At 37.6% G+C, this 26,952-nt stretch overlaps 1 protein-coding gene and 1 long non-coding RNA gene across 4 annotated transcripts; both read right to left on the bottom strand.

Moving 5' to 3' along the window:
- Window positions 1–4,607: 4,607 nt before the first annotated feature.
- LOC141825436 (uncharacterized) lies at window positions 4,608–5,385 on the bottom strand. The gene is made up of 3 exons (XR_012601510.1): window positions 5,294–5,385; window positions 5,061–5,129; window positions 4,608–4,867 (listed from the first exon to the last, which is right to left on the bottom strand). It is a non-coding gene; the product is annotated as an uncharacterized LOC141825436 (long non-coding RNA).
- Window positions 5,386–22,004: 16,619 nt separating this feature from the next.
- Window positions 22,005–26,343, bottom strand: LOC141824756 (uncharacterized). 3 transcript variants are annotated; one of them, XM_074712090.1, is made up of 6 exons: window positions 26,184–26,343; window positions 25,360–25,412; window positions 24,756–24,800; window positions 24,631–24,675; window positions 22,719–23,758; window positions 22,005–22,246 (listed from the first exon to the last, which is right to left on the bottom strand). In XM_074712090.1, the coding sequence occupies exons 1-5, from the start codon at window positions 26,319–26,321 to the stop codon at window positions 22,720–22,722; spliced, it is 1,320 nt and encodes a 439-aa protein (XP_074568191.1). In that variant the 5' UTR covers window positions 26,322–26,343; the 3' UTR covers window positions 22,005–22,246; window position 22,719. The 3 variants fall into 3 exon arrangements, with proteins under 3 accessions (XP_074568191.1, XP_074568192.1, XP_074568190.1); XM_074712091.1 differs by having other exon boundaries at window positions 22,005–22,236; XM_074712089.1 differs by lacking the exon at window positions 22,005–22,246 and having other exon boundaries at window positions 22,626–23,758.
- Window positions 26,344–26,952: the final 609 nt, after the last annotated feature.

Raw genomic sequence — 26,952 nt, 5'->3', positions numbered from 1 at the left:
CTGTAGGATCAAGGTGGACAGGCGAAAGGGGGGTGAATTGCCTGAAAAATAAAAATCGATCTCTTGCGTTCTTTTCAAGGATAGAAATTAGTGGCAATTAATTAAAACAAACATTAATTAAAATAGTAGTATTGGATATACGGCAAATATTTTAATGCTTAACCCATACACTAACAAAAATCAGAACTTCAGAAGAAATTTAGCACATGTATGCTCATCCTGATGCGTTGAAGTGGAGGAGAGAGATGATGAGTTGTCTGGAACTGAGAGTTTTAAATATTTAGGATCATTTTTGCAAGCCGATGGAGGCATTGAGAGAGATGTCTTACATAGAATACAAACAGGATGGTTGAAGTGGAGAAGAGTATCAGGTGTTTTATGTGATCGTAAAGTGCCTCTAAAACTTAAAGGAAAGTTCTATAAAACGGCAGTTAGACCTGCCATGTTATATGGCGCTGAATGTTGGGCTATGACTCGAGCACATGAGCAAAAGATGAGAGTTGCGGAGATGAGGATGTTAAGATGGATGTGTGGACATACGAAGATGGACAGAATAAGAAATGAGAGCATTAGAGAGAAAGTTGGAGTTGCATCTATTGAGGAAAAACTTCGTGAGACACGTTTAAGGTGGTACGGACATGTACTTAGACGACCGATAAATGCTCCAGTTAGGCGGTGTGAAACTATGACAAATACGCATATCAAACGAGAGCGAGGTAGACCAAAAAAGACTTGGTTAGCAATAATAAAACAAGATAAAATTTATTTAAATATAAATGATGATATAATAGGAGATAGAGCTCAATGGCGTAAAAGGATCCATATAGCCGACCCACTTAGTGGGATAAGGCTTGGTTGTTGTTGTTGTTGTATTAATTAAAATAGTATAATTAAAACTAGTAAAAGACTAACACCGGAGTTTATTTGGTCTCAACCTAGATGGTTGCAAATCCAAGGCAGTTGAAGCGCAGTATGACAATCACCTTCGTTGACGGCGGAGAAGTCTTTTACAGACAATTACAGCTCACAGACTTAGAAGAGAAAAGAATAATTGATATCTAACTCTAAACATTCTAAGTCTATTTATAGCATAAGAGAATATATCTGGATTGTTGATCGTAGATACATTTTCTCCTGGCCGTTGATCCGTTGATACGATCCTAACTGTTGATCGGAGATAGACTTTGATCGTAGCTGTTGATTTAAATAAGGATAAACTTTATCTTAAATAAAAGATAAAGAGATTTATCCTTAATAAAACTAAGTATTTATCTTTTATATAATAAAAGATAAATCTTATTTTTTTCTTCTTTTTTTTTTACAACTGTCACGTAAAAAAGTCCAAGTCTTCTTTGTTGATCAAAGTCAACGGTCAAAGTCAATAGTTTGACTTTTATTGACTTTTTATATAATCTTCAGTTGGGTGATTTCTGGTCAACCGGAGTTAGGCTCACCCGAACCCGACTCCGGCCTTTTACCTCTCGAGCGTGCTTCCTCCCGACTTCTCGTCCCTCGGACTTCGCACACGTCCTTTTCAATCCACCTGCGTACTCTTCCGTAGCTTCCGCGTCCCTCGGATTGCACCGAGCCCGACGGCTCACTTCCCCGCACAACCCTTCTCGTCCACTACGTCTTACGCTCGACTTCCTCTGTACCTAAGCTCCTGCACACTTAGCAGAGGGATCAGAAAAACAACAGGACCTAACTTAACCTAGTTGACCACATCAAAACTAACCGGGGCACCAACACAAACACATGAACATTAAGCTACAATAGCATACAACCATTCACAATCCATAATTTATGGTTCAAGAGCATTATTATAATATACAACACAACAAGATTTCATTTACATAATCTAAAATCATGAATTCAAAATCATACAACAACCAATAACTTAGCATAAATCATACTAATATACACAAATAACACAATCCATACACAATCCTCAACCAAACATTTTCTACAACAATTCACCACAATCACAACTCCACTCATGTGCACATGAATCAACCACTTAAACATTCTCAACCGGCTTTAACAAACTTATCATATCCAAACATCCCATGGCATACCACGAATTCATTCATACTTAAGATCCAACAACAACATGGGCTTTAAACCAAATAGATGAGCATCTCATAGCCCACAAACGAACCTTTCTCCACATAAATCAAACAACACAGCATTGACTTTAACCGGCTATAGAAAACTCATGCTATCTACTTGTATCTTTCAATTACATTCATAATCAACCAAGCAACTGAAACATCAACAAAAATTCATCCATTCAAATCGAAACCAACTATCAAGAACAGATCCTTCATACCAAACCGTAACCAACAGTTAAAACAAATTATTCAGCAAAACTTCACCAAACAGAATAACAAGGAAGTGGGGGTTTTAATTAATTGAAATTGACAGGTAATAGAACTAAAGAAACTCAACAAAACCAGAAGTAAATAGAACTAGAGAGTAGGGTTTCCCTCAACAACGTCGGCACCAATGAGGAGAAGAAAACAGGGGAATCGTGGAAGTGGATGGAATTGTAGCTCCAATCGGCACAGAACAGGGGCATGGCAACCAATAGTCGAAGAACACCAACATGGATGGAAGAACGCCGCCGGAGATGGCCAACCCCGGCGAGCTCAGATCGGAGAAGAACGCTAGATGCGGTCTCTGCTCAAGCTCTTTCCCTGCTGAATCCATGCACAGACAAAGTTAGAACCCAAAACACAGCCTTACCTCGCGTCTTCGGTGGATGAGATGGTCGGAGATCAGAACAGGGGTTCCTCCACGTTCGAATCCACGTCAGTGAAGGCTCCACTGCTCGGAATTCCGGTGGATGCGGAAGGATAGAAAGCTTGTCGGAGCAACCACTCACGGCCTGCTCTCTACTGTGCGGGATGGACGTCGGCCGCCGGTCGCCGGAGCTGGCCACTCCCGACGACTTCCTGCAGCAAACGGGGGTGAAGAAACCGATCGCCGGGCACTCCGCTCACGGCGACGGCTCCTGCGCTGGCGTCGGCGTTCATCGTCCATGGAAGTTGCCTGACTCCGCTTGAATGTTGATCGGAGAAGGGGAGGTGGAAGCTCGCGACGGGAGCTCGGCGAAGAAGAAGGCGTCGCGAGATTAGGGATCGGGAGAATAGCGAACCGAGCTCCTGTTTCTCTCTGAACCGGTGCCCCTTTAAACCCATGCATTGAACCGGCGACATTTAAACCGGGTTTAATTTCCATTGAACCGAAATCTAATTTGAACAGGCTGAGCTAATTTGATTTGGAAATGGATTGGATTGATGGATTTGGTGGACTAGGTTTTGATTTGAGCTTGATTTTGATTTAGGTTAAACCTGAGCTTGACTTGAGTTTACAATTGAACCAATTTTGAACCCAAGCTGAGCCAGAATTGATTTTGGACCTGGTTGAGCCACATATAAATCTAATTTAAATCCGGACTCGAACCAAATTGATTTTTCTCGCAATTTAGCCCTCCAATTTATCATTCTTTTCATTCTAATTCCTGCAAAAATTAAAAACCACAAAATTAATATCCAAAAATCACCCAAAAATCATGAAAAATTAGAATGAAGACAAAATTTCATCCAAGACAAGAATTAAGCTCAACAAACCCAAATACGACATGAAATGCTATCAAGAAAGTCCAAAATAAGCCCTAATTAACCCTGCCAACAAGGAATTATTAGGCTACAACGTTTGTTGGCAAAGACTTATTTATAAATATACTGAGTGGCTTTTCTTTACAATTGACAGAGTCTTTTACGATTGACGACATTATACAGGTATTTAATCTTATGCATATCTTTGTTGAAAATTAATATTGTGTTATGCTACAATGGTAAAATAATATTAGTTGTATTTTAACATTTACTATTTGATTTCTGCTTTCAACTATAACATTTGTTAATTCTTATTGATAGAATCACCGTGTGATCAGGATTTGTGTCGCGAAAATAGTTTTTTGCAATGTAAAATAAAACTGCGTACGATAGACACACTGTTGTCTAACCCTTTCTCGAGACATCGCATTGGAGAGAGTTTTATGCATTGGATTGTCTTTTTTATTATCTTTAGGTTTCTCATTTTCAGCTTGATTGTATATATATATATCCGCAGCGCACATTGTATGCTGCATAACCCTAAGCTGTTAAAAGTTATAATACATCCGTAGCGCGTTGGGCGTGCGCTGCAGAAAATTGCATCCGTAGCACGCAGGCGCGCGCTGTGAAAAATTACATCCGTAGCACACGGGTGCATTTGCAGCCCGCACGCTGCAAAAAATTACATCCATAGCACACGGGCGCGCGCTGCAAATGCAATTTTTCGCAACGCGCGGCCGCGTGCTACGGATGTAATTTTCCGCAGCACACGCCCCGCGCGCTGCGGATAATTATATTTTTAAAGTACAATATGCCTATATATACAAATATAATACAAATACAAATAATTATAACCTGCTCAAAGCTTTAACATTTATAATCCACCATACAAATATCACATGCAAATATCAGATAAAATCACATTCACAATTACCATAATTATATCTCAAACAATGTGCATATATATCAAAGATAACCATCTACATAGATAAAACAATCCAAACAAAAATTCGTCTTTACTAAAAAAAGTATATGGTCAAATCTAGATCAGTCAAACAAAATTATAAACATTGATGCCTAAGCAACTGTGCTTCCTATTGCATCCTCAAGAAAAAACATTTCTTCATTTGGTCGAATTAGCTCCACATTCTCCACGAAAACTCTATCAATCCAAACTTTCCAATAAGATCTACCAAGAGGAACATGATGTACTTTTGGTTTTGAATCCGTGGATGCAATTCAACCTTCTGCAACAACTCCATCAACAGACCAATTAATTTAAGCAGCTTACATTTAGCATTAACACTGATATCTCCAACACTCACCTTCTTTAGTTTTGACTATATAACAATAAAATGATGTATAATAATTAAACAAATTTTATAATAGAGCAGGCTATAAATAATAAAAGAAAGTATAATATTATGTTAAGATAGTTACTTGAGCTGCAACATTGATATCGCCACTAATATAATTTTCAATACCGCTACCAATGACACCACTAGCAACCTAATTTTACAAACAAATTAATTATTGTTAGTCTAATACAAAAGAAATAGACCTTCTACATGACTTGCTTTTTCCTTAAGTATTTGATATATATACATATATAAAGGATTATAACAGGAAAGAAGAAAAGAAGAAAATGTGACACAAACAGATTTAGACTATACCGGTATGGAATATGGCCAGAATGCTCAACAAGAGTATTAATCACACAGCCAAGAGTGAGCAAACTTTTATTAATTTCCCCAGCTTCTCTTGCTCTTCCCTGTAATCGAAGATATTCAGGCAAGAAATATCAATATTGAATGACGCAAACAACAAGATTAAACATGAAAGACACAAGAACTTAAATGGTTAGTGAACTTTTCTAGTGGAAATATCAATTAGCAAACAAAAAACTCGTCCTATAAACATGAAGGGTTTACTCACATCTCTAGCACCAGATTGTGATATATTTTCTGAACCAGCAAGATCAACAAGAGTAAGTTTGCCAGATTTAATCAGTTCTTCTCCGTCAGGAGTAATCTCCTTGATGTGAATTGTAATGGGAAAAAATGGAATGGGATCTGCTACTTTGTTTGTTGAAGAAGTCTTGCAGTACGCCTTTTTGTAATACCCCCTTGTCCAAGATTCTGTAAATTTCATCAGAAGTATAGACTACCTCCTCCTCCAATCCTCTCATGAAAACACCCCACCCTTCCCATCCTCCATGAGAGCGATGGGCTTCTTTATTCTTGTTGTTCAGAGAATTTTGATTCGTCTGGGGCCAAAAGATCAGTTATCTCCTCATTGTACAGCTCAAGAAATGAGACTTTCATGCTATTTTCAGCAAATTGTGCCTCCGGTATTTCACAAAATTTGCTTCACAGCCCTTAAGAGAAGCGGAGTAGCTGCAATTCTTCATTTTGCATCAGTGAAGGAAAAAACTTACCTTGACTTTTCTTCCCCCGCCTTCCATTGTATAGGTCTTTCCTGTGCCTGTCTGCCCATATGCAAATATGGTGCAATTGTAGCCCTCTAGGACCTCATTTACTACAGGAGCTACAGCTTGGTCAAACAAATCCTTTTGCTTCAAGGTTGGGCCGAAAACCTATATAATTTATATATATATATATACAAAGGCAGATTTTTCGTGCATGGAGCTGATCATAGTTACGTTATATATGTAAAATATTAGCCTCAAAAACCTTGTCGAAGGTAAAGGTTCTCTCGATCAGCTTGTTAGCAATATTCTGAGCTGCTGAAACTTCTCTGCGATGTTCATTGCAAGAAATGACCGCCTGGGCGCTCCCTCTCTTCTCGTCGTCACTTAATGGCCTGGGAATATTGCAGTCAATACAGATAGATTAAGTACAAAAAATCTTAGAAAATCCAGGCAAAATCCCATCTTTTAGCCCCAATTGGTTCTCACCTGCATCTTAGGATCACTTGAACGTTGACCCCCCTCTCCCTATCGAACTTGCTGCTCGAATTACCATTCCCATCCAACGACCGAAAATCTCTCCCGTGCTTCTCCGTGGACCTCGGAGTATGTGAAGGCGACACCGGGACAAATCCCGATCTCCTTTGAGAGCTATCCATCTTCTATCTACCTGTACATTCAATTCCAAATATTTAACATTTTTAACATCTCAGCAGAGTTTCCGAAAGCAATAGCATACTGTTCTTAAGCCCAAGAGCTGCAATTTTCAGTTACTGGATCTAATCATAGTAAACTAGAGAAACAAAAACGACAGTATCCCTAATTTTCAGCTTCGATCGCAGAAATAAACCACTATATGCCCTAGAAACGAAAAGCTAATATCTTTAAAAAAAAAACTTTTGATTACAGCGGGCCCGAGCGCGGGCGAAACAGGCCGTCGGGGGGAGCGCGGTCTACAACCATACCGAATGTAATGAATGTTAATACAACCATATTGAACTACCACTAAAATAAATAACTTAAATCTACCAATTCTTCTGATGTGAGATGGCACAGCTGGCAGATCCCTAGCATCATCTGTAAGTTCCTACCTGGTACCTGGGAAGACAGAAAAATCCCAGGGTCCAAAGGGGTGAGTACAAAATACTCAATGGGTAATATAGAAAGATAGTACATGACAAATAAATAAAGACGATAAAGATACATACCAAATCTCAACAAAATATCAGAAATAACTCTGCAGGTAGTAAGCAACTAGAATAGTCTCATGTAATGCATCATATGAATGACATGTCAAACAGAATGCAACAATCAAGAATCAAACAATAAACAACCAAAATGCAAGATCAATGCGGTCCAATACATATATATAATATGCACATGATATGCATATGCATGATGCAACTGCCCCACACGCTACAGCACTCGTGCAAGCATCTGAGACTGGGTGTAACATCCCCCTTCCTACCTATAGGGGATGCTACTTACTTTAGCATTATTAAATCCTAAATATAAATTTCCATAGATAAATTTTAAAAAGAAATATTCTTAAAATAACGGAAAGTTATTATTCTTAATAAAATAAAACAACTGGTCAACTCTTATGATGCGGAAGCGATTACTATAAAAGACATAATCAATACTAAGCATGGTTATTTATTTATTTATTCTAATCCGCGGTTCCGCCGCCACACACATCGAACACTGCTCCTGCTGCCTCCCGTCGCTTAACGCTTTTCTTTACATCTATCTGCAGTATAAGGAATGCAACTATAAACAAAACTTAGTAAGTACACACCTAATCTCACAAAACAACGAAAATCATTGCATGCATTCTTTTGGAATTAAACAGGAAAGGACTTGTAATTATAAAGACATGTACTTAAGCAGAAACTACCTGAACATGGAAATACTTGTATTGCATAGAAAATTTCTAAACTTCTTTATATTTGAAAATTCATACATTTGAAAATAAGTAAACATACTTAAACATACTTATGGGCCCTGGCGGAGTATCAATGTGCGCATCTCTGACAGGACTCGGGGTAGCTAGCCACCGAATGCTACCAGAGGACTTATCTTATCAGGCGACCTTTGGCCTGGAATTCCTTTCCTTATGGGCGAACCTTTGGCCCGGAATTCATTGTGGGCGAACCTTTGGCCCGATACTCGCCTCTTAAAAGTAAAATACATTTCTTTACATATCATAAAGTTCTTATACTTTTACTTACTATATCTTTGTCCTTTCATCAATCATTTATCATGCTTTACTTCCATCCTAAATAGGAAGAATAATTTACATATTCATGGTTAAATCCTAAATCATGCTATGGAAAGAACATATATATATATTCCTATTTTAACATGAATCATACTAGAGGAAGAACACATCAATACATTCACGTCTAACATAAATCATGTCATGGAAAGAGCATACATATAAATACATTCATGTTTAACAGAAATCATGTCATAGAAAACTTAACATAACCATGCGAAAGAACAATACGAAAACAACTTATACTGCAGGTGAGAGATGTACTTACCTTTTGCGCTAATTTCCTTACAATTCTTCCGTTAGAGAAGAAGATCTTCTCGGTGATCTTCCTATATCTACGCGTTCTTATCGCAGAGAGGAGCGTCCTTGTAGAAGAAGTTCTCCGGAAACTTTCCTTGTGATCCTGGGGGACGGACTCTTCGTTCTTCGAGTTTGGGGCGCCGAGAGAGAGGAGAAAAGAGGGCGATGGCGTTCTGGGCGAGAGGGGAGGGAAGGGTTTTCGAAGATAATCAAAACCCTCTCTTAAGCCTCCTATTTATATTAAGTGATTCCTAGACCTAACTGGCCTATAATTAAATTTCGATTCCTTCTTTTTCGGAACAGACTTGCTGGGTCTCTTGGTTATTGGAAATATTTTAAGAGTTGCAAATTCTTAAAGGTTGCGGGTTGAAATCCTGTCTCGGACATTTTCCTTCCTATTTATTTTAAACTAACTCGCCTATAATTAAATTTCGGTTCCTTCTTTTTCAGAACGGATCTATTGAGTTTTTGGTTATTGGAAATATCTAAAGAATTACAAATTCCTATAGGTTGTGGGTTCGAATTTCGCCTTGAATATTTTTTCTTCCTATTTAATTTTGCTACTTCCGCTAATCTAAAAATTCCAGAAAAATATTCTAAAATTCCAGAAAAATCATAGAATATTTCTAAAATTATTTTTGAGAATTTTTAAGCGCTACAATTTATAATTAACCCTTATCTCTTTATGAAATATTCTAAATCTAACCAATAATCTTAAGTGAGGAAAATACGGGTGTTACACTGGGTATGGCCGGCATTGGGGGATCAGTACTCCGCGCCCTACAACAAGGTAGTCCGGTGATCCAAATCGAGGGATCAGTGCTCCGCGTCCGGTGATCCCATATCCTATGGCCGATATCTGTCCTCTAATACTCTCCGAGTATCACCCCTAACCGGTGTCGGGATCAGATCATCGACTCGGCTGCGTACACTGCCATACAACCATCGACTACGTACACTGCCATACAGTCGCCATCAATATGATGGAAGTAGGGGTCATAACCACCTATATCAATATACTACTAAAGGCCAACTATAGACACGATAAACCCACATCATTGGGATTTACAATCGTTATCAGACGTTATGATGAGATGTTCATTTCATAGTCATTAGCACCTACCAGGCTAATCAATAAGTGTAGGTATAGGTCATAAAGCTCTCAAGTATCATAAGGAAAGAACTATAACAATAATGATCATAAATGTCATATCCAAAGTAGAAACACAGTCAGGAATATTAATCCAAGGTCAACGGAAATAAGGTCAAGCATGATATGAACATGAGTATCATAAGAGTCAAATTCACATTTAAGAATAGGAAAGTGATCAAGAACTAAGCAACGACAATAGAGAATCAAACATGCACTGTAAATAGAAAGGAACTATATCGATCAAATACAGTAAATCACCCACCTGATCAGAAGTCTGTCACCGCTAGAATCCTCAAAATAAGAGGCTCCATGTATGAGGACCAATAAAATCAAGGTCCTTTGATCTATGCTCTAGATTCTCTCGATTCCAAATCAAGTCTTAGCTTCAATGTCTTCACTCCTCCTTTGATTGATTCCTATAAAGCCCTAAGAAAGCTTCGGTTCTTCTTCTTCTTCCCCTTGAAATAGAACCAACCCCAGATCTCTGGTCAATTCCAAATCACAGCAAGAAGCTCTCTGGTCCGGCGGTGGCGGGTTTGTGGCGTCGGCGCAAGGGATGGCGGCGACGAGGCTCCTTGAGGGCGGCGGTCTTCGTGTGGGGAGGACGGAGGAGACGGCGGTCTTCTCCAAGCAAGCAGTAGGGTGGCGTCAATCAGAGGATGAAGGCGTTCTGGCGTCGGTGGCGTCGGCTCCAAGCGGCGGCGGTTGGTGAAGGATGTGGCGGAGAAGAAGATGGAAGGCGGCGTCGGCGTCAGCGTCGGCAATAGAGCAGGCATAGGCCGGCGGCGTCAACTTGTGTAGCGGCGAAGAGGAGGGGAAGCGGCTAGGGTTCCTGCGGCGTGGCAGCAGAGAAGAAGAAGGGAGGCGGAAGAAAGCGCGAGGAAGGGAAGAGGGCTACGGCTTCGGGTTCGTAAGGGAATAAACGCGGGGCTGTTTTAATAGGGAATGCACAGTAACCTTGCCCGATTTAACCGATTAAAACTAAACTAACACCGTTAAACCCATATTTTATTGGCTAAATCAAATTAAAATCTTAAGAATTATTAAAACCATTGAACTGGCTACTGTAGCAAACCATATTCAACTTTGGTTCGCTTGGTTCACTAACCAAACGATCTCCGATTTAATCCAAACAAGTTTTATTGGATTCATCTTTCTAAGACGAATCTTTCCGTCTAGTTTATTTTATTAAAACCCCTTTCGGTATGAATTAAACCAACTTGGTTCAGTTTGGTTCAATATTTTTTCATTTGGTTCACAACCAAACGATCTTCGATTTGACCTAAACTAGTTTCGTTTGATTCGTCTTCGCGAGACGAATCTTCCCATCCCATTTATTTATCATAATCTTAAACTAATTCTAGGTCCAACCTAGTTAACCTAAATGGTTTGCCTAAATTTAGGTTTCAACCCACTTAAATTCAAACTAACTAGGGCATGGTCTTTAATTGGTTAGTTCTAACCCTAAAATTTTTAGGATATTACAATAACAAATATGCGTGAGAAGCCATATTTAGTTTAAGGATAAATAGTAGCAATAAAAATAAGATGATAAATGAAGTTATTTGGAAAATGTTTCTATATTTTAAATAAGGACATACTGATGATTAACAAAATAAACAAGCAAAAGGTGATCAATGGAGAAGGGAAAGAGCATGTGGCAAAGTTAGAACTGGATGTAAGTCAAAGATTTCACTTGTAAAGAAACATATTGGACCTAATTGGATTGTTGCTAACTTCATTGAAAGTCATAATCATCCACTCTCAACTCCTTCAAAGGTGCATTTGCTACACTCACATCGTAATATTTGGGCAGGAAGAAAAAGCATTGACTTAGTAGTTTTCAGATGTCAATTTGCCAACTTGTCAACAAATGCGATTATTGGAGATAGAGTATGAAGGGCCTAAGTTGGTAGGTTGCACAGAAAGAGATAATAGACACTTTGAGAAAGAGCTAAGGGATGAAGAAAAATGTATTGATATTGAAACACTAATTGAGTTATTTGCATTTGAGAAAGAGAAGAATTTTGATTTTTTTCTTTGATTACAAGGATGATTCAAATAACAAATTTAGTAGGTATTTTTGAACGGATCATGTATCAAGGAGGGCATATAGTGTATTAGGTGATGCAATTGTATTTGATACGACATATAATACCAACAAATATGGATTATTTTTTGTGCTATTTGTAGAAGTTAATCATCATCATCAAACAACTATTTTGGTTACATCTTTTTAAGTGATGAGAAAGTTGAGTCTTTTGTTTAGCTACTTAACAAGTTCATAGAAATCATGCCCAAAGGTGCACCTAAAGTTATCATCATAGATTAGCAACTTGCTATGACGAAAGCCATTGCACAAGTTTTCCTTAGACAATGCATTGATATTATTTGTGGTATATACTAAATGAATTTTCAGAGAAATTAGATCCTTTGACTTTTTGTAACAACTATCAAAGTATAAAGAATGTCATTGAAAATTCTACAACATCGGATGAATTTGAGAATTCATGGGAAGAGATTATCAAGTGTGCGAACTTGGAGAAAAATAATTGATTGTCTTTGATGTACGAATTGCAACACAAGTGGTTGCCAACATATTTTAGCCATGTATTTTGTGTTGGAATATCAAGTAGTCAAAGATTTGAAAGCTCACATGCATTTTTCAAAAAATATATCTCAAATAAGAACTCATTAATGGATTTTATCACTCATTTTAATAGGGCACTGAGACATCAAAGACACAATGAGTTAATTACTAACCATATTGATATGAATCAGCATCCTAGGATTAAGATAAACTGGTTGATAGAAACTCAAATTGTTAAGTTGTACACAAAAAATAAATGGGTGGAATTTCAAAGTAAAATGAGTGAGAGTCATCGTTATTATGTGAAACAAACATCTATAGGAGTTGAGTTTGTAGTTTACCATGTGATAAATTTTTAAAGTTGTTCTTCCTCCAAATCAAGGGTCCTCGCGCATGATAAATAGAGAGACGACATATCCTATAGTTGTAGGAAATTTAAGTTTGATGACATTCAATGCATGAATATGTTGAGTTTTTTTCATATCAATTAAGTGTTTCATTTGCTTGATATGTATATACTCAAACAATGGACACAAGATGCAAAGGTTGAAATAATATATGGTTTGGGGAGCAAAATTTCATCGATGGTCTAGAATGATTTTTGATGTCAAGGCACTCGAAGTTATCCTATAAAGCTTTAGTATTAATTGATGATGCATCTTGGACTAATGAGGGGATAAATTTTTGGATGAAAAATTCGATTGTATCTACAACAAAATTTAAAAGATGAATATTAGTCAAAAAATATGATAATGTAATTCAAAGGAAGAAATTCATAAATGAGACTTCTGTTATTATTTATCCTTTTACAGTAAGAACAAGGGATGTGAGAAGAGATTGAAATCATCAAAAGAAAAGTCAATCTCGAAGTCCCGACTATGTCATGGATTTGAGCATCGAGGTGTGTCACATGACAAGCGCAACTCTCCAATTTTACAACAAGGGTATGTGTCGATTAATTCTGCATTTATATGATAATTTTATTTGTAAATCAATTAATTTTATTAATTGTTGTAAATATGACAATGATGTGTCAATTGTAGATAATCATCATAACAGCATTGACGATACATATGAAAAAGAATTACCATATATAGCTAGTACTAACAAAGTTTAATTTTATAAAATTATAGTGGTTGATTAATTGAGAAATCAAAATTAATAATTGCCTTAATTGTTGTAGATTCTAACAACATGGTTTAGGATTCAATGTTATGTGTATCAGGTGGTCATCTCCTGTAGTTATCTGTGTTAAATAATATCATTCATGTGATGACACTTGAATCACCATTTGTACTTTGGACAATGTTAATTGTGTTGATTGATAAAACTTTATAATTTATTATAATTAGTAGTTGTATTCAGTTAACTATAATCTGTTGCAATTAGTTTTTCAGATAAGATTTATTTAGGCTTTTTTTGATTTACTTAGTTTGTTCGGTTATTTTATGTTATTTTTGACTCCCTTGTGTCTTGATAAGGTCTTGGTAAGCTTAATTAATCATTATCCTTAATGTGATTTAGAGGATTTGTTGTCTGATTAGATTTCATGTGATTTCATGGTAAGCTTAATTTTATTATCCTTCATATTCCAATTAACTATATCATAGATCTTATTATCTAATTAGATTTGTTGTTCTTTTTTTTAAAAAAAAAGTAGGATGTTGTTGGTGTGACCCAATTAAGTGTGAGTGTGTAGGATGTTTTTGCAACTGGGGATCTTCAGCAGGCCACAAAAACCTTGGCCAATATGAGGCATTACTTATCAGCTGGTGGTGAAGCAAGTTGTATTTCTTCCATGGGTTTTAATAGTATCAATATAGTAGCCTACTTATTTTGATTGCTTATTTTGAGCAGTCAAGCAACCCTCAGCTCAACATCCATATAACATCATTCTTTTGCTAGAAATGAAGTTGATGCACCAGAAACCATAAAGCATGAGGGTTAATTCATATTACCTTTCTTTGATGAATGGCCAAAGACACAGGAATCTTGGTGTGATCTCAAAGAGGAAAGATACAAATAACATCTGTCTACCCAACTCTCTATGACATTTCCAATTGGTGCTTCATTCAATGTTTTTTGAATTGATTCGAGAAAGACTAGAGCTTATTGCTAGTTTTGTCACTTGTTAGGTTTAGTTGAGATATGTTGTTTCAATCTTGTACTGAAATGCATCAGTTAATGTGGAAGTTGCATCCATGAAAGTAATTTTGCTCTAGATGTCGTCTTTAGTCATCTAACATTTAACACTATTTTTCAGCTTTATCTATTGGTTTTCCAGATATAACAACTTTTGAATAATTAAATTAAGTTTCTTTTATGTTTTCCTAAGATATATTTTGTGAATACCAATAATATGCATGCTAGAGTTGCTGGATAACTTGTTGTCTCTTCTCCTCAAGTTCATACTACTGTTTAAGGAGATCATTACACTCAATGCTTCTCTGATCATTGCCAGAACTAGCCTCTCCGTTAGCAACATGTGGGTTCAGTTCTGGGGCACATATATTTGCACATAAAGTTTCCCGAGATTGAAGAACTTCATTGGTAGCTACATCCTGGTAGTAAGGCATACATGTTTCTGCTACATCGTTGATCAAATTCTCTTGATCGACAATATGCTCTCCTTTCCTTCAAATGGAAAACAAAATGAGACAACAGTTAGGACCTTCAAAGGTCCCTCTATTAGAAGAACTAAAAACATACGTGGTTGTATATTTACACACAAATGGTGATGATCCAACTAATGTGTTTTCCAACAAGAAGGTTCTTATTATATTAAAGTGCAGTGCGGGCAAATAGTATAAACATAAGCTTAGCAATAGGAATAATTCTTTACTACATTACATTATGCAACACAGGAAACTATTAGAAGAATGAATCTACAATGTGTTGGTACCAGCTTTAGGGATCTCATAGCAAGGTGAATATAAAATGTGAAAACTGTGATAAAGAAATACTTAAAACAAGGGAAGTTCAAAGAGGACCTTCATTGTAGCAATTTCAATTCCTTCAATAGGCTCCTAGGCAAACAACCTTAAATATGCTAGTAAGTAGCATACTACCCTGAGGCCTTTATTGATCTTGTAGGCCAAGTGAATGATGTAAAGACATTCACAAACATCCTCCTTCATGCTAAAATACAAAAAGGTAAAGATCATTAAGGACATCGAGAAAAAAAAGGGGCAAATTTCATCACACCAACAACTCAAATAAAATGACTTAAATCTTATTTCAAGTTCAACACGCTATATACAATAATTTAGATAAAACAACTTACATTAACTTATTATTTGAACTTGCTAAACACTTACAACAGCTTAGATAAAATCAATATTTGAAGTCCAACTTAGATAACAACTTGAAACAACATGTCTAATTATCACCATTAATTTATAAAGAATTCATTTATTGCTTTATCTCTTCTAATACATCTTTCAACTTAATTATTTTTTCAGACTTCAAAAGGCTTTTTCTTGAATTTGAACTTGATCTTGAACTTGAAGTTGCTCATGAAATTTCTTTTCCACTCGATGTTATAGAAGTGAGTGTAGATTTTTTATTCAAATGTGTTTGACAAGTTCTTTCTATCTTCTCTCTATTTTTGAAAGACTGGTATATAACACCTTTAAAATCAATAATTTGACTAGATGTTTCTACCCACATGTCATAAATACCCAGTTCACGTCTAATGATGACCACATATATTTTTTCCTATATTAAAAATGACTTTTAGAATTTTATATAAATAAAATATTAGAACTTAAAATTAAATGACATACCATTTTTTGATATAAAGAATCACTGATTTGCAAGTTTCTTGTAAAAAAATAATAGATCTAAAAAACATATCTGCTTCCTTCAGAAAATGGGATGATAATTATTAATCTCAATAATCGGTGTTTTCTTCATTATGTTTCAGATAGATTACTAGAATTCTGGACAGATCCTAACATGAGAATTTCAAAAATACAATTCTCATTAGCTTTCCTAGTAGACAACACAGTTTTGGACAAATCCTAATACGAGCATTTCAAAAATTAAACAATTTATATATTATAAGAAAAGATTAAACAATCTTTAGGACATTTTCATTATTCAAAACAAGAAAGATAATAACTCATGTAGGATGAAAAACCTAACTTCAACACAACACAGTGACGACCGGACCACCATTCAAAAAAGAACAGGAAAGATAAGCTAAGATGTCGTTCTATTTTTGGGTTTTTAATATGAAATGGGGGTTTTGGTGTTTTCCAAAGATAATGTAAATTTAAAATTCGATGAAATGAATGAAGAATTCAATTTGCTAATCTAGAAGTGAAACTATTGAGACAAGGTATCAAAATAAACCTAAAAATGCAATTCACTCAAATCAAAGTATCATCCTAAACCTAATAGCATTGATGATGAAAATTGAAATAGGAAATCAGAAATCAAGCTAAAAACTATAGAACACTAATGCCCAGCTTTAAACATCCTCAAAGCAATGAAGTGAACAACTAAAACATGAAATGTCAATTAGAGAAACAAAGAAAAGTAAAATTACGTTAAGGTAACAATCTATTTGGGTTTTAAAGAAACAAATCTAATTTGCTAACCAATTATGCAATGTACTATCTAATCTAGCTTATCTAGCCATAGACCAATGCTTGAAACAATAAAACCTCACCAGTTGATACAAAACAGAAATCTGAAGAATTCAAAATCTTCCCTTCACAAACCAATTCCAATCTTATCGTCACACAAGATCAAACCAAAGATTACAAATCCCATATAAACTCCTATCAATCTCAGTTTTATTGGATCTGAATCAACTCGGCTGGCCGCGTATCAGAAACCCTCCAAAATCGTGCCAAATAGAGCTGATCAGAATTTGAAAATCCAGCTAAAGATCCTTTAAAACGCTTTCAATTCAATGCTAGGAAACCATCAAGAACCTTCAAAGAACCCCTCGGATTGCCCTTGATAGCTCCAATCGACTTAGATCTGAAAATCTTAGCTGGTATCTGCGGCGGAAACAAAACTCTGATGAAACCCTCACCGTGCTTTTCTGCGTGCGATTGATCCCAAACTCAGATTATAGTTGTCTTCTGGAACTTGGAAACCGATTTGGAAAGAAGAAATCCGAAGATCTGGCAATGAAAAACGATGAAAAACAGGAGAAAAACGAAGCGGAACGACGCAGCTACAGTGGAAAATCGTGATCCCCCGTGCTACAATGATCTTTCTCATTATAACTGGGATTTGAAATCACTGTGCTGAGCCGGGTTTATTTGTGGTTTAGCGCCGGTTCAGCCCCATTTCCATCCGGTTCAGCTCCAAATCAAGCCCAATTCAGCTCCAATTCGACTCCGGTTCGACCCATTCAACTTAAATCTTGATCATGAAATTTGGGTCAATAGGTTTGATCAATCTTGGCTTGATTTGATCCCAATTGGCTCGAATCATGATTCCACTCGAGTCCTATAAAAAATTAAAATCAATTAATACCAAATTAACCATCAAAATCACAGAAATTATATCAATCATCCAATTATATCACATACCACAAATACAATCCAATTATGTTGATTAAACATTTAATTATCCACACTTAAACCCAAAATGAATTAACACTTAAACCCAAAATGAATTAACAAAATACCGTAAAATTCTAGCTCATCAAGCAGCCGGAGGAGAAGGTTGAGGAGTTCGCCGGAGGAGAGGGAGCAGCCGGAGGAGATGAAGCAGAATGTGTAGAGAGGGAGCAGTACGCCAGAGGAGAAAACCCTAATCGCACGGGAGAACAACGCGCGGGGAAAAAAAAAGTCGGGGAAGGAGCTAAATCGCGATTTTAGAGACGGAATTTTTATTCCGTCGCTAAATTAATGACGGAATAAAACATTCCATCTAATTCCCTTATTTAGCGATGGATATAAATTCCGTCGTTATTTCCGTCGTTAAATTAGGGTTTCTACGTCGGAATTAGCGACGGAAATATATTTCCATCTCTAATATTAGCCAATAGCGACGGAAATATAATTCCGTCGCTAAAATAGCGACGGAAATAATTTCCGTCGCTATTCTCTGTTATTTTTGTAGTGTTAGTTATTTTTTTCCATGGAATAGAAGGGATCACATCATACAAATCATATCTTCAAGTAATCTAAGCCTTAGTACTTAGCAGAAGCTAATGACTATTGAAACCAACAACATTCTCCCTATACCATTAGAATACCACTTTTCATGGTTTAACCAAAATAGCTTCTGTAGATTAGCTAAAACCTTCACCACGTTGCGTAATCGGCAAGGAGAGGAAAAGGTAAATAGATTGTGTTGTCGTGGAGCATCTATGGGTTCTCCAAATGAGACAAATCATTTACGGAATTATTAAGTGAAGAAGGATAGAGTTTATGAGTGGAGCCTAAATTTTTCCCAAAAGCTAAGTCACTTTTAGATTGTGCTCAAGACAAAACTATAATCTAGGATGAGATAGAACATTAATCATCAAAGATCATGATATAGGACATGAGCTATTTTATTTCAAAGTCTACATGTGCAATGCTTGGGTAGAGGATTATGACTAGGTTAGATTTCTCTCTTAAATGAAAAATTATAGAAAAGACCCCTTCATGAAACTCTAGAGTTCACCTATAACTGTTCATCTTCACTTGTACATTTCACTCTTTGATTTGTTAATTATTTATCACAATCAAACCATATGAATGAGATGAGTTAAAATTAAAAATGAGCCATTTTGGATCAGACAAATCATTTAAGAGATTGAAATCTAGCCAATTACAACGACTAACAATTCACTCATGATTCGTTAAACACAATGATTTTAGAAAATAATTCAAGAGAAAAATAATATAATATTTGATAATCTAGACTTTTCAATGCAATGCAAGAACGGGCAATAAAGTTAATGCAAGGCAACTGATGATTAAACGATACACCATACTACACAGTTTGAAGTCATCTACCACTTAACCATTCTACATAAGGGAACAACGATTCAAATGCATAAGAAAGACAATGAGGCATAAGCATAAGCCAGAAAATTAGAGGAAAACATTTCAAAATTTTATTTTGGTACCATTATCGATGACTTTACTTCTCGAACGAGTTTGTACCCTTTTCTTCCCAAATCCAACAACTGCAACGAACAAAAAGAATAACAAAAAAAAGTTGCATGGCAGGGCCACGATGGCAGTCACAAACAAATTGTGAATGAAGAGTCGCGCAAGATATCACCAGGAGTGTCTGGCGACGAAGGCGAGAGGCGAGAGGGTGTCTGTCGATGAGGGGTGTCTGACGGCAAGAGGGTGTCTGACGGAGGACGGTGAGGTCCAACGGAGAGGGCGAGAGGGTGAAGGACTGTTTCGACCGAGAAAAATCTAATTGCATAGAGGGAAGAATCGACATGGACAATGAAGATAAAAGAAATTAAAAAAATTGCGTGGCCTGAGCGCCTTGTTCGTGCGCGTCCGTGAGTGCCGTCCCCGACCCAAGGAGTCTTCCTCGCCGCGCCATCCGGTCACCGTCGGGCCGGGTGCGATCGACGCGCCACTCGCTAGTGCGTCGGCCGGTGTCGGATTCCGATCGGATTGTGGTCGGAATCCGGCGCAATTTGGCCATAAATCGCGCGAGTCACTGCCGGCCGCATTTTCGGCCAAATCGTGATCGGTTTCCTACCACATCGCGGTCGGAGACCGACTGAGGAAGGATCGGCGTCCGACGTCGGTCCTTCCTCGGCTGGTCTCCAGCCACGATTTGACTAGAAACCGATCGTAATTTGGCCGGAAACGCGGCCGGCAGTAGCTCACGCGGTTTCCGGCCAAATTGCGTCGGATTCCGACCACAATCTGGCTAGAATTCGACGCCGACTGACACATCGACGAGCGGCACGTTGATCGCGCCCGGCCCGGCGCCCGATGGTGGTCGGACAGTGCGGCGGTGAGTCACAGACGGAATATTGTACATTCCCACATTTGGACAGTCAAATTTGCATGCGATCTATGATGAACGATGGATCCGACGGCGCTCTAGGCACGCACGAACGAGGCGCTCAGGAGAGTTAATTGGAATAGAGAATAATTCTAAGGGGATTGGTCATGGCTAGACCATTTTCTTTTCTAACTTTTTAGTGACAACCCGACAAAAGAGTATAGTTGTCAAGTTGGGTTAGGTCCACTGGGTTGGTCCGTCCTGTTAAGTAATTTAGGCGGGTCGGGTTGAAATTTTATCAATCCAATTTAAGATGGATTTAGATAGGTTGGCCCGCCTAGGCCCACGATCTGCGTGGATTGGCCCGCGGCGGGCTTGGGATAGCCCGCGAGTTGAGAAAGTTTATTTATTTATTTTAAAATTTAAAATTAAAGTAGAAAACTCAATGAATTAATTAGTTTGATCTATTTAAAGTACAATTCAAATTTAAAAATTATAATTCAAACTTAAAAATTTCAACTTAATCAATTTAAATTATAATTTAAATTTAAAATTTTTTAAATTTTTTTATTTTTTAACAAGCCCGTGGATTGGTCCACCTAATCCGCGGTCTGCCTTGAATTGGGTTGGGTTGGAGTTTTCTCAACCCATCAAGTTGGTGGGCAGTCCGCCTCGCCCTGCCATATGATGGACTCGTCATGAATTGATCCACTCCATTATGGATTGATCCATTTGACAACTTTACAAAAGAGTAAAGGAGAAAAAAAATGAAATTAAGAGGGAGAAGATTAGCAACTCATAAGGGCATCTCCAATAGGAGATATTTGATGGAGATATTTAAAGAAATATCCCCATGTATCAAATATCCCCTATTGGAGGGGATATTTGAGAGGTGATTAGAAATCACCGAGCAAAAGGTTTTGCCCGATGATTTCAATTATTTTATTATAAAAAAATATTTAATAATTAAAATTAAATAAAAGAAAGATATTAAATTAAATGGGATAAATAGATGAGAGATTGGTAATAGATGGGATATAGTTAAATAAATATTATTATTAAATTAATTTTATTTAATATTAAATTATAAATTATAAATAATTTTATTTAAATATAAATTAATAAAATAAAGATGGGACTTATAAATATTTAGTTATGATATTTAATTATGATATTTAAAAGTGAGATAGTGATAATAAGTGGGACCCATAAATATTTAATTTGTGGTATATTTGATTATGAAAGTTGAGATATTTGAGGAAAGAGATATTTGATTGATAAAGTAGATGTGGAAATCATAAATATTTGGATGAAATATTTGATAGCATTGTGAATGCTATAAGGAAAAGAGGTAGCCAACTCAAGTGTGGCGGCCCATGAAAGTGGTGTGGCCGATGATGATGATGACACTTGAGTGAGTGTGTGTGTGTGTGTGTGTGTGTGTGATTGGAGAGACCGTGACAGTTGAGAGTGTATGGGAGGAGAGGGAGGAGGGATTCGGTATGATAAGAACAGACGATACGATGAAAGAAAGAGATGAGAGATTACATAAAGACTCAACTACTTACTATTTTTTTTAAATTTGTCCATACATAATTAAATTAAGATATTCCCATTTAAAAATTTTATTTTAATTTTAAATTTATTAAAATAAATTCAAATTGATTCTGATTTAAACCCAAGATAAATTTCATCCTAACTCAATCCAACTTCAATTCGACCCTCGAATCTTCATCGTCATCTCACTAATCCTCTTAACAACCATGCTATTCATAGCTTCCCCAAATCATCTCAAGACTTCATCCCTAAATGAGAGGAGTGGAGGAGCAACCTCGTGCGCACTTTTCCTTCCCTTTGGCGTTCTTGAGGCTTCTGTCAAGGAGATCAACTTCCTCCATTGTCCTACCTCACGATCGTTGCCACTCATTGCACCTGCATGAAACTTCAACAACCATGCTCAGTATAAGATGACCTACCTGTGATCTCCTATATCGATTCAGCATATTTCCTTATCCATGTCCTACCGATAGCAACCTTTTTTTTTTTCGTTCATCATACAATTATGGTAAATTTAGATATATAATTCTTCTGCCACATCCATTTTAATCTCTCCTTCACCATGTCAAATTATAAATAATACAATTGTTAAAACAAAAATATTAGATATCTCATTATGAAATTTGCCGAACCTATCTAATAGGATAAAATTGTTGTTATAACCACTGAACAACAATTGGAAAAGCTCTCAAGAAGCACTATATGCGAGAAGCATTAACCTATTAATTAAAAGGCAGGACCTCAAGCAAACAAGTTAGACATGCTTGGCAAAATTTTATGCATTAAACAATAAAAACATGATTCAGAGATACAAGAGTCAATATGATATGTCAAACCTGAAAACTAATGCTCTTTACCTTAACACAGGCATCCAGTGACACAGCAGGGCTTAGGACATTTTGGTAAATGGCATGCATCTGTACACCTAGAGCAGGACCAGACACATCCACAAGAATACTCTGGGCAGGAGAGTTTGGGAAAGGAACAGCAGGAACTGGAGCATGAAGGCCTAGACCTACAGCAGCACCATTTTCGAGAGCAGCATGGTAAGAAGCATGAAGGTATCCAGCCACTGCACCATGTGCAACCACAAGGTTTTTGGCAGCCCCTAAGTTTCCAGCCACAGCATTGTTCGTCACAGCATGAACTTGAACATGATGGCTTACAATCACAGCAGAAGGATCGAGCACAGCACAAATTTGAGCACGATGTGTTGCAGTCACAGCAACACGGTTGATCACTGCATGAACAAGAGCAGGATGGCCGACATGTTCTCAAGCAGGAACTACTCGAACAATGACATCGTGGTTTGAAGCAACACACGTTTGAGCAGCTGCAGCATGTTCCATAACTACCGCACTGAGTTTTTGTGCAACTGCAGCATGTTCGGATGCAACTGTAAGGCTTTTTTAGGCAGCATGTTCCGTTGCAAGTGCAAGGATCTTTTGAGCAGCTGCAGCATGTTCCGTTGCAAGTGCAAGGATCTTTTGAGCAGCTGCAGCATGTCGGACAGGTGCTAGGAACTTTTGAGCAACTGCAGCATGTTTCACCAGAACTGCAAGGAAATTTTGAGTATTTGCAGCAGGAACTGCAGGGAGCTTTTGAGCAGTTGATGCATTTTATTCCACAAATGCAAGGAACTTTAAGGCAAACACAACATGCTCCAATGCAACTACAGATAGACTTTGAACAACTACCGCATGCTTTGCTGCAGCTGCAAGTAGCTTCTGAACAACTGCAGCAAGGCCTGCATGACATATCATGACAACATTGAGAGATTGGACATCCACATTGACAACAGGTGCAAATCTGTGAACAAGAGCAGCTTGGTCTTTGCAGCCCAACCATACACCCACTGAAGCAGCAAATCCATGAGAAATTGAAGCACAATTTAGACCTGATATAGAAAAATAATAAAACTAATTATGAGGTAAAGAACATGAAACAACAATCTTACAAATGTTATCCTATAAAATTTGTATCAATATCATAGTAGTAATTTCACTAAACTTGTTGAAAGGCCTTCAGAGTATGATGCTAACAGCTTGGTAGTAATAATATATGTTGCAGCTAATTTTAAAAAAAAACATAATATGATCCAATTAAAAGATTTATCAACAAGGAAAAAGTCAATACTACAAGTGTGTCACAAGTAACAGGATCTTAACTAAAACAAAAAGGATCTAACAAATTATACAATTAATCAAGCAAATTTTAGTGATGTTAGCTTAAAAGCAAGTTTTGCAGTTAGCATGAACGTTTACAGTGAACATGAATGCCACTGAACTTTCTTACATCATCTTTATTCTAATAGAAAAAGATTTACATGCGGCCACTTTCACATTACATGTATCTTCGAGAAGGCCTATTCATAAAGTACCAAGCTACATTGTCCAGCTGATATCCTCTAAGTAACATTTGTATTTTTCAGTAGCAATGAAATGTGAATTTTCAAAAAATATAGTTTCTTTGATCCTACTATAATTCCCAAGGCTTTGCTTATGATTCTCACTGATAGTAATACAAAGAACAAAAAAAAAAAAAAATATCCAATATAGAATGTTGATGCCCCAACATTTAACAAGAAGCCATAGTAAATTAAACTATCTAGTAACATAGGAGAAGACCAATCTCTCACTTTGCATACTAACTTAGGTTTATTCTCAGCTGTTTGGGTAACATAGGCAACCTATGATTGGGAGCCGTAAACTAACAGGATATATTAATTGCATGAAGAACTGATAAATGTCAAAAGAACTGAGAAAGTACCGAAGCCATCTCCACAAGCAACAAGATCTGTGAATCTTCGTATTTCTAGATGACAGACAAGCATGGATGTTATGAATTTTTACATAAAATGTAAGTATATAACAGGGGAAATGGAAGAATCATACATAGGCACCATGGGATCAGGTTTTGTCCCCACAAACTCGTCGACCCTGAAACGCATGATATACAAGTTAGGACTCTGCTTAACAAATGTTACAGAATATTTAAACAATGCAATTGTACAATGCAAGGTGAGAAGCCATTTTAACCCATATAAACTGACAGACCATAAAATATATCAATAGCAGTACCTGTTTTTCAGGGCGACATTCTGTCAAGATCAAAAGAAAGCTACAAACTTCACAATTGTTTTCTGTCAACCATCCCATAAGTTTAATAAAGAAAGAATAATTTTAGCCCTGCTATATAGGAATCGGGGAATTGGGCCTGAACCCAGACCAGAAAAAACAGCCACAGGGAAATAGACTTTAAAGGAGATACCATATGCCACAAACGGGTTACACAACTCTTCACTCGAATATCTTAAAGCTAAAAAATCAGAGATGAATAAGTTTATGATTTCTAGTATAGAGAGATGAAGATGGTAAATCTATACATTCTCAAAGATTTTACAGGATGTGTATCTATGGCCAACCTATATTGTTGCTTTCTCAATCACAGAAGGGAACAAACAGAAGCAATGTGGAAGACAAAATTAGTAGATCATACTCTTTGCAGCATCTGGACACAGGTTGACTTCCTTCAAGAGATTGTAATTCCTCCTGTTTGAACAAAAAACGAAACAATAGATTTTTGCCAGACAGATCAAACAGAGAGCACAACAAAATAACCACCAACTATAGTTTGCAGGTTCATGCTATAAGAGTAGCAATAACATCAAAACTATACAGTAAGCATATGGCTAGAAATCGGTAGATCTTCAGTTCTCATGTTGAAATTACAAGATCTAGCAATTGAAATACTTATAGTGTAGTTGTAATTTGGAGGGCAAAATAAAAAACACCATTCAACAAAAGGAAAAAAAGGAAAAAGGCAACTAAACGGTTATGGCATTTATAGGTTTCATTCTGGTTTATAGGCTGCAACATCAAGTTCCTGGAGAACATTTGTCGGAAGCCTAATCTGGTATGCACTGAAGAAAAAAAAAATGTCACCAAGCACAGTCCCCCAAATAGTTTAGGCTGAAGACATGTGGATCCGTTTCAGAAGCCACCTCAGCAACTTTTCCTATTAAAAAAATCTTCTTTTTCGTTTTCGTATTTGATGATGGGCTTAATGCCCGTCTAGCTTGACAAAATCGAAATGTTTTTTCATCGATTCAATTGGATAAGACTTTTTTTCCTCAGTTTTGGGTGTAGACAAGCCCCTTGTGTTACCTATTTCGCTTAGCAATTCCCAACTCTCAAATCAAATGGTAGGAAAAGATGCGTCCAAGAATCCAAAAGAAGAAAAACTAAACCACCAAGGGTTCCACAAATCAGTCAACAGAAGCATCCCAGCAACAAAAAAGACGAATGATTTGCTAGAATTACCTCAATAAAGCCGATCTCGCGGTTCAAGATCTGGAGTTGGAGCTGCAACCTCCGTCGGCCACATAGGTCCGGGTACTTGGGCGGCGACTTAGGGGAAGGTGCGACCACCACCACCGGCGGCGGCACGGTCGGCTCCATGGTGACGCGATGTCACGAGGCGATGCAGATCCGCAGCGCTGGAAGTAGCCTCGCCCGAAAAGACGTGCGCGCATTAGTAGTAGCTAGCAATGGGAATGGGAATGGGATCGCGACGCAAGCGATGGCAGACACGGCCTGCGCGCGCCGCAGGTGGGGCATAGCGTGGTACGCGGCGGAGGACGGGAATCCGAGAGACGGTGAAGGGTCGCTTAGCGTCACCGGCGCAGCACCCGAAGCGCGATCCGTGGGCGTGGGCGTGGAAATAATAGCGTCGCTGGCACCAGCAGCTGCTACAGCCGCAGTGCAGTTGCCAAACCAGAGCCCTTCTTTCTTTTTCTTTTTTTTTCCTCGATCAATAAATCCATCGATCATTCTCGTTGTTGGATCACTGACACCGCTACAACCCACAATTCTACCCCGATTTTGATCGCAGTACGGTGGCAGCGTGCGGTGATGAGCAAAAGCCTGCAAGCGTGGGCACATCTGAGTGCTCAGACGTGGTGTTCGCTGGCGATGCCATCGACGCCATTGGCAGCAGAGCGAGGAGGGAGAAGGGAAGAAACGTGGATTTGAAAAACCAAAAAAACAAAAAAAAAAAACGCAGCGCCGTACTGCGCACCGCACGTGACGC

Source organism: Curcuma longa, chromosome 3, assembly GCF_044706935.1.
Source record: "Curcuma longa cultivar G26 ecotype Majalengka, Jawa Barat chromosome 3, ITB_CL_G26_1.1, whole genome shotgun sequence".
Classification (NCBI taxonomy): Eukaryota; Viridiplantae; Streptophyta; class Magnoliopsida; order Zingiberales; family Zingiberaceae; genus Curcuma; species Curcuma longa.
Note: the sequence above shows the minus strand (reverse complement) of the source record. Positions and strands in the feature narration are given on the sequence as shown.

Excerpts from the sequence above, each read along its gene's own strand:
- LOC141824756 (XM_074712090.1), bottom strand. The coding sequence starts at position 26,321 with ATGGAGCCGACCGTGCCGCCGCCGGTGGTGGTGGTCGCACCTTCCCCT. Across the intron at positions 25,413-26,183 it reads GCGAGATCGGCTTTATTGAG|GAGGAATTACAATCTCTTGA; the intron begins GTAATTCTAGCA and ends TTGTTCAAACAG. Across the intron at positions 23,759-24,630 it reads TGCTTGTGGAGATGGCTTCG|GTCTAAATTGTGCTTCAATT; the intron begins GTACTTTCTCAG and ends TTTCTATATCAG.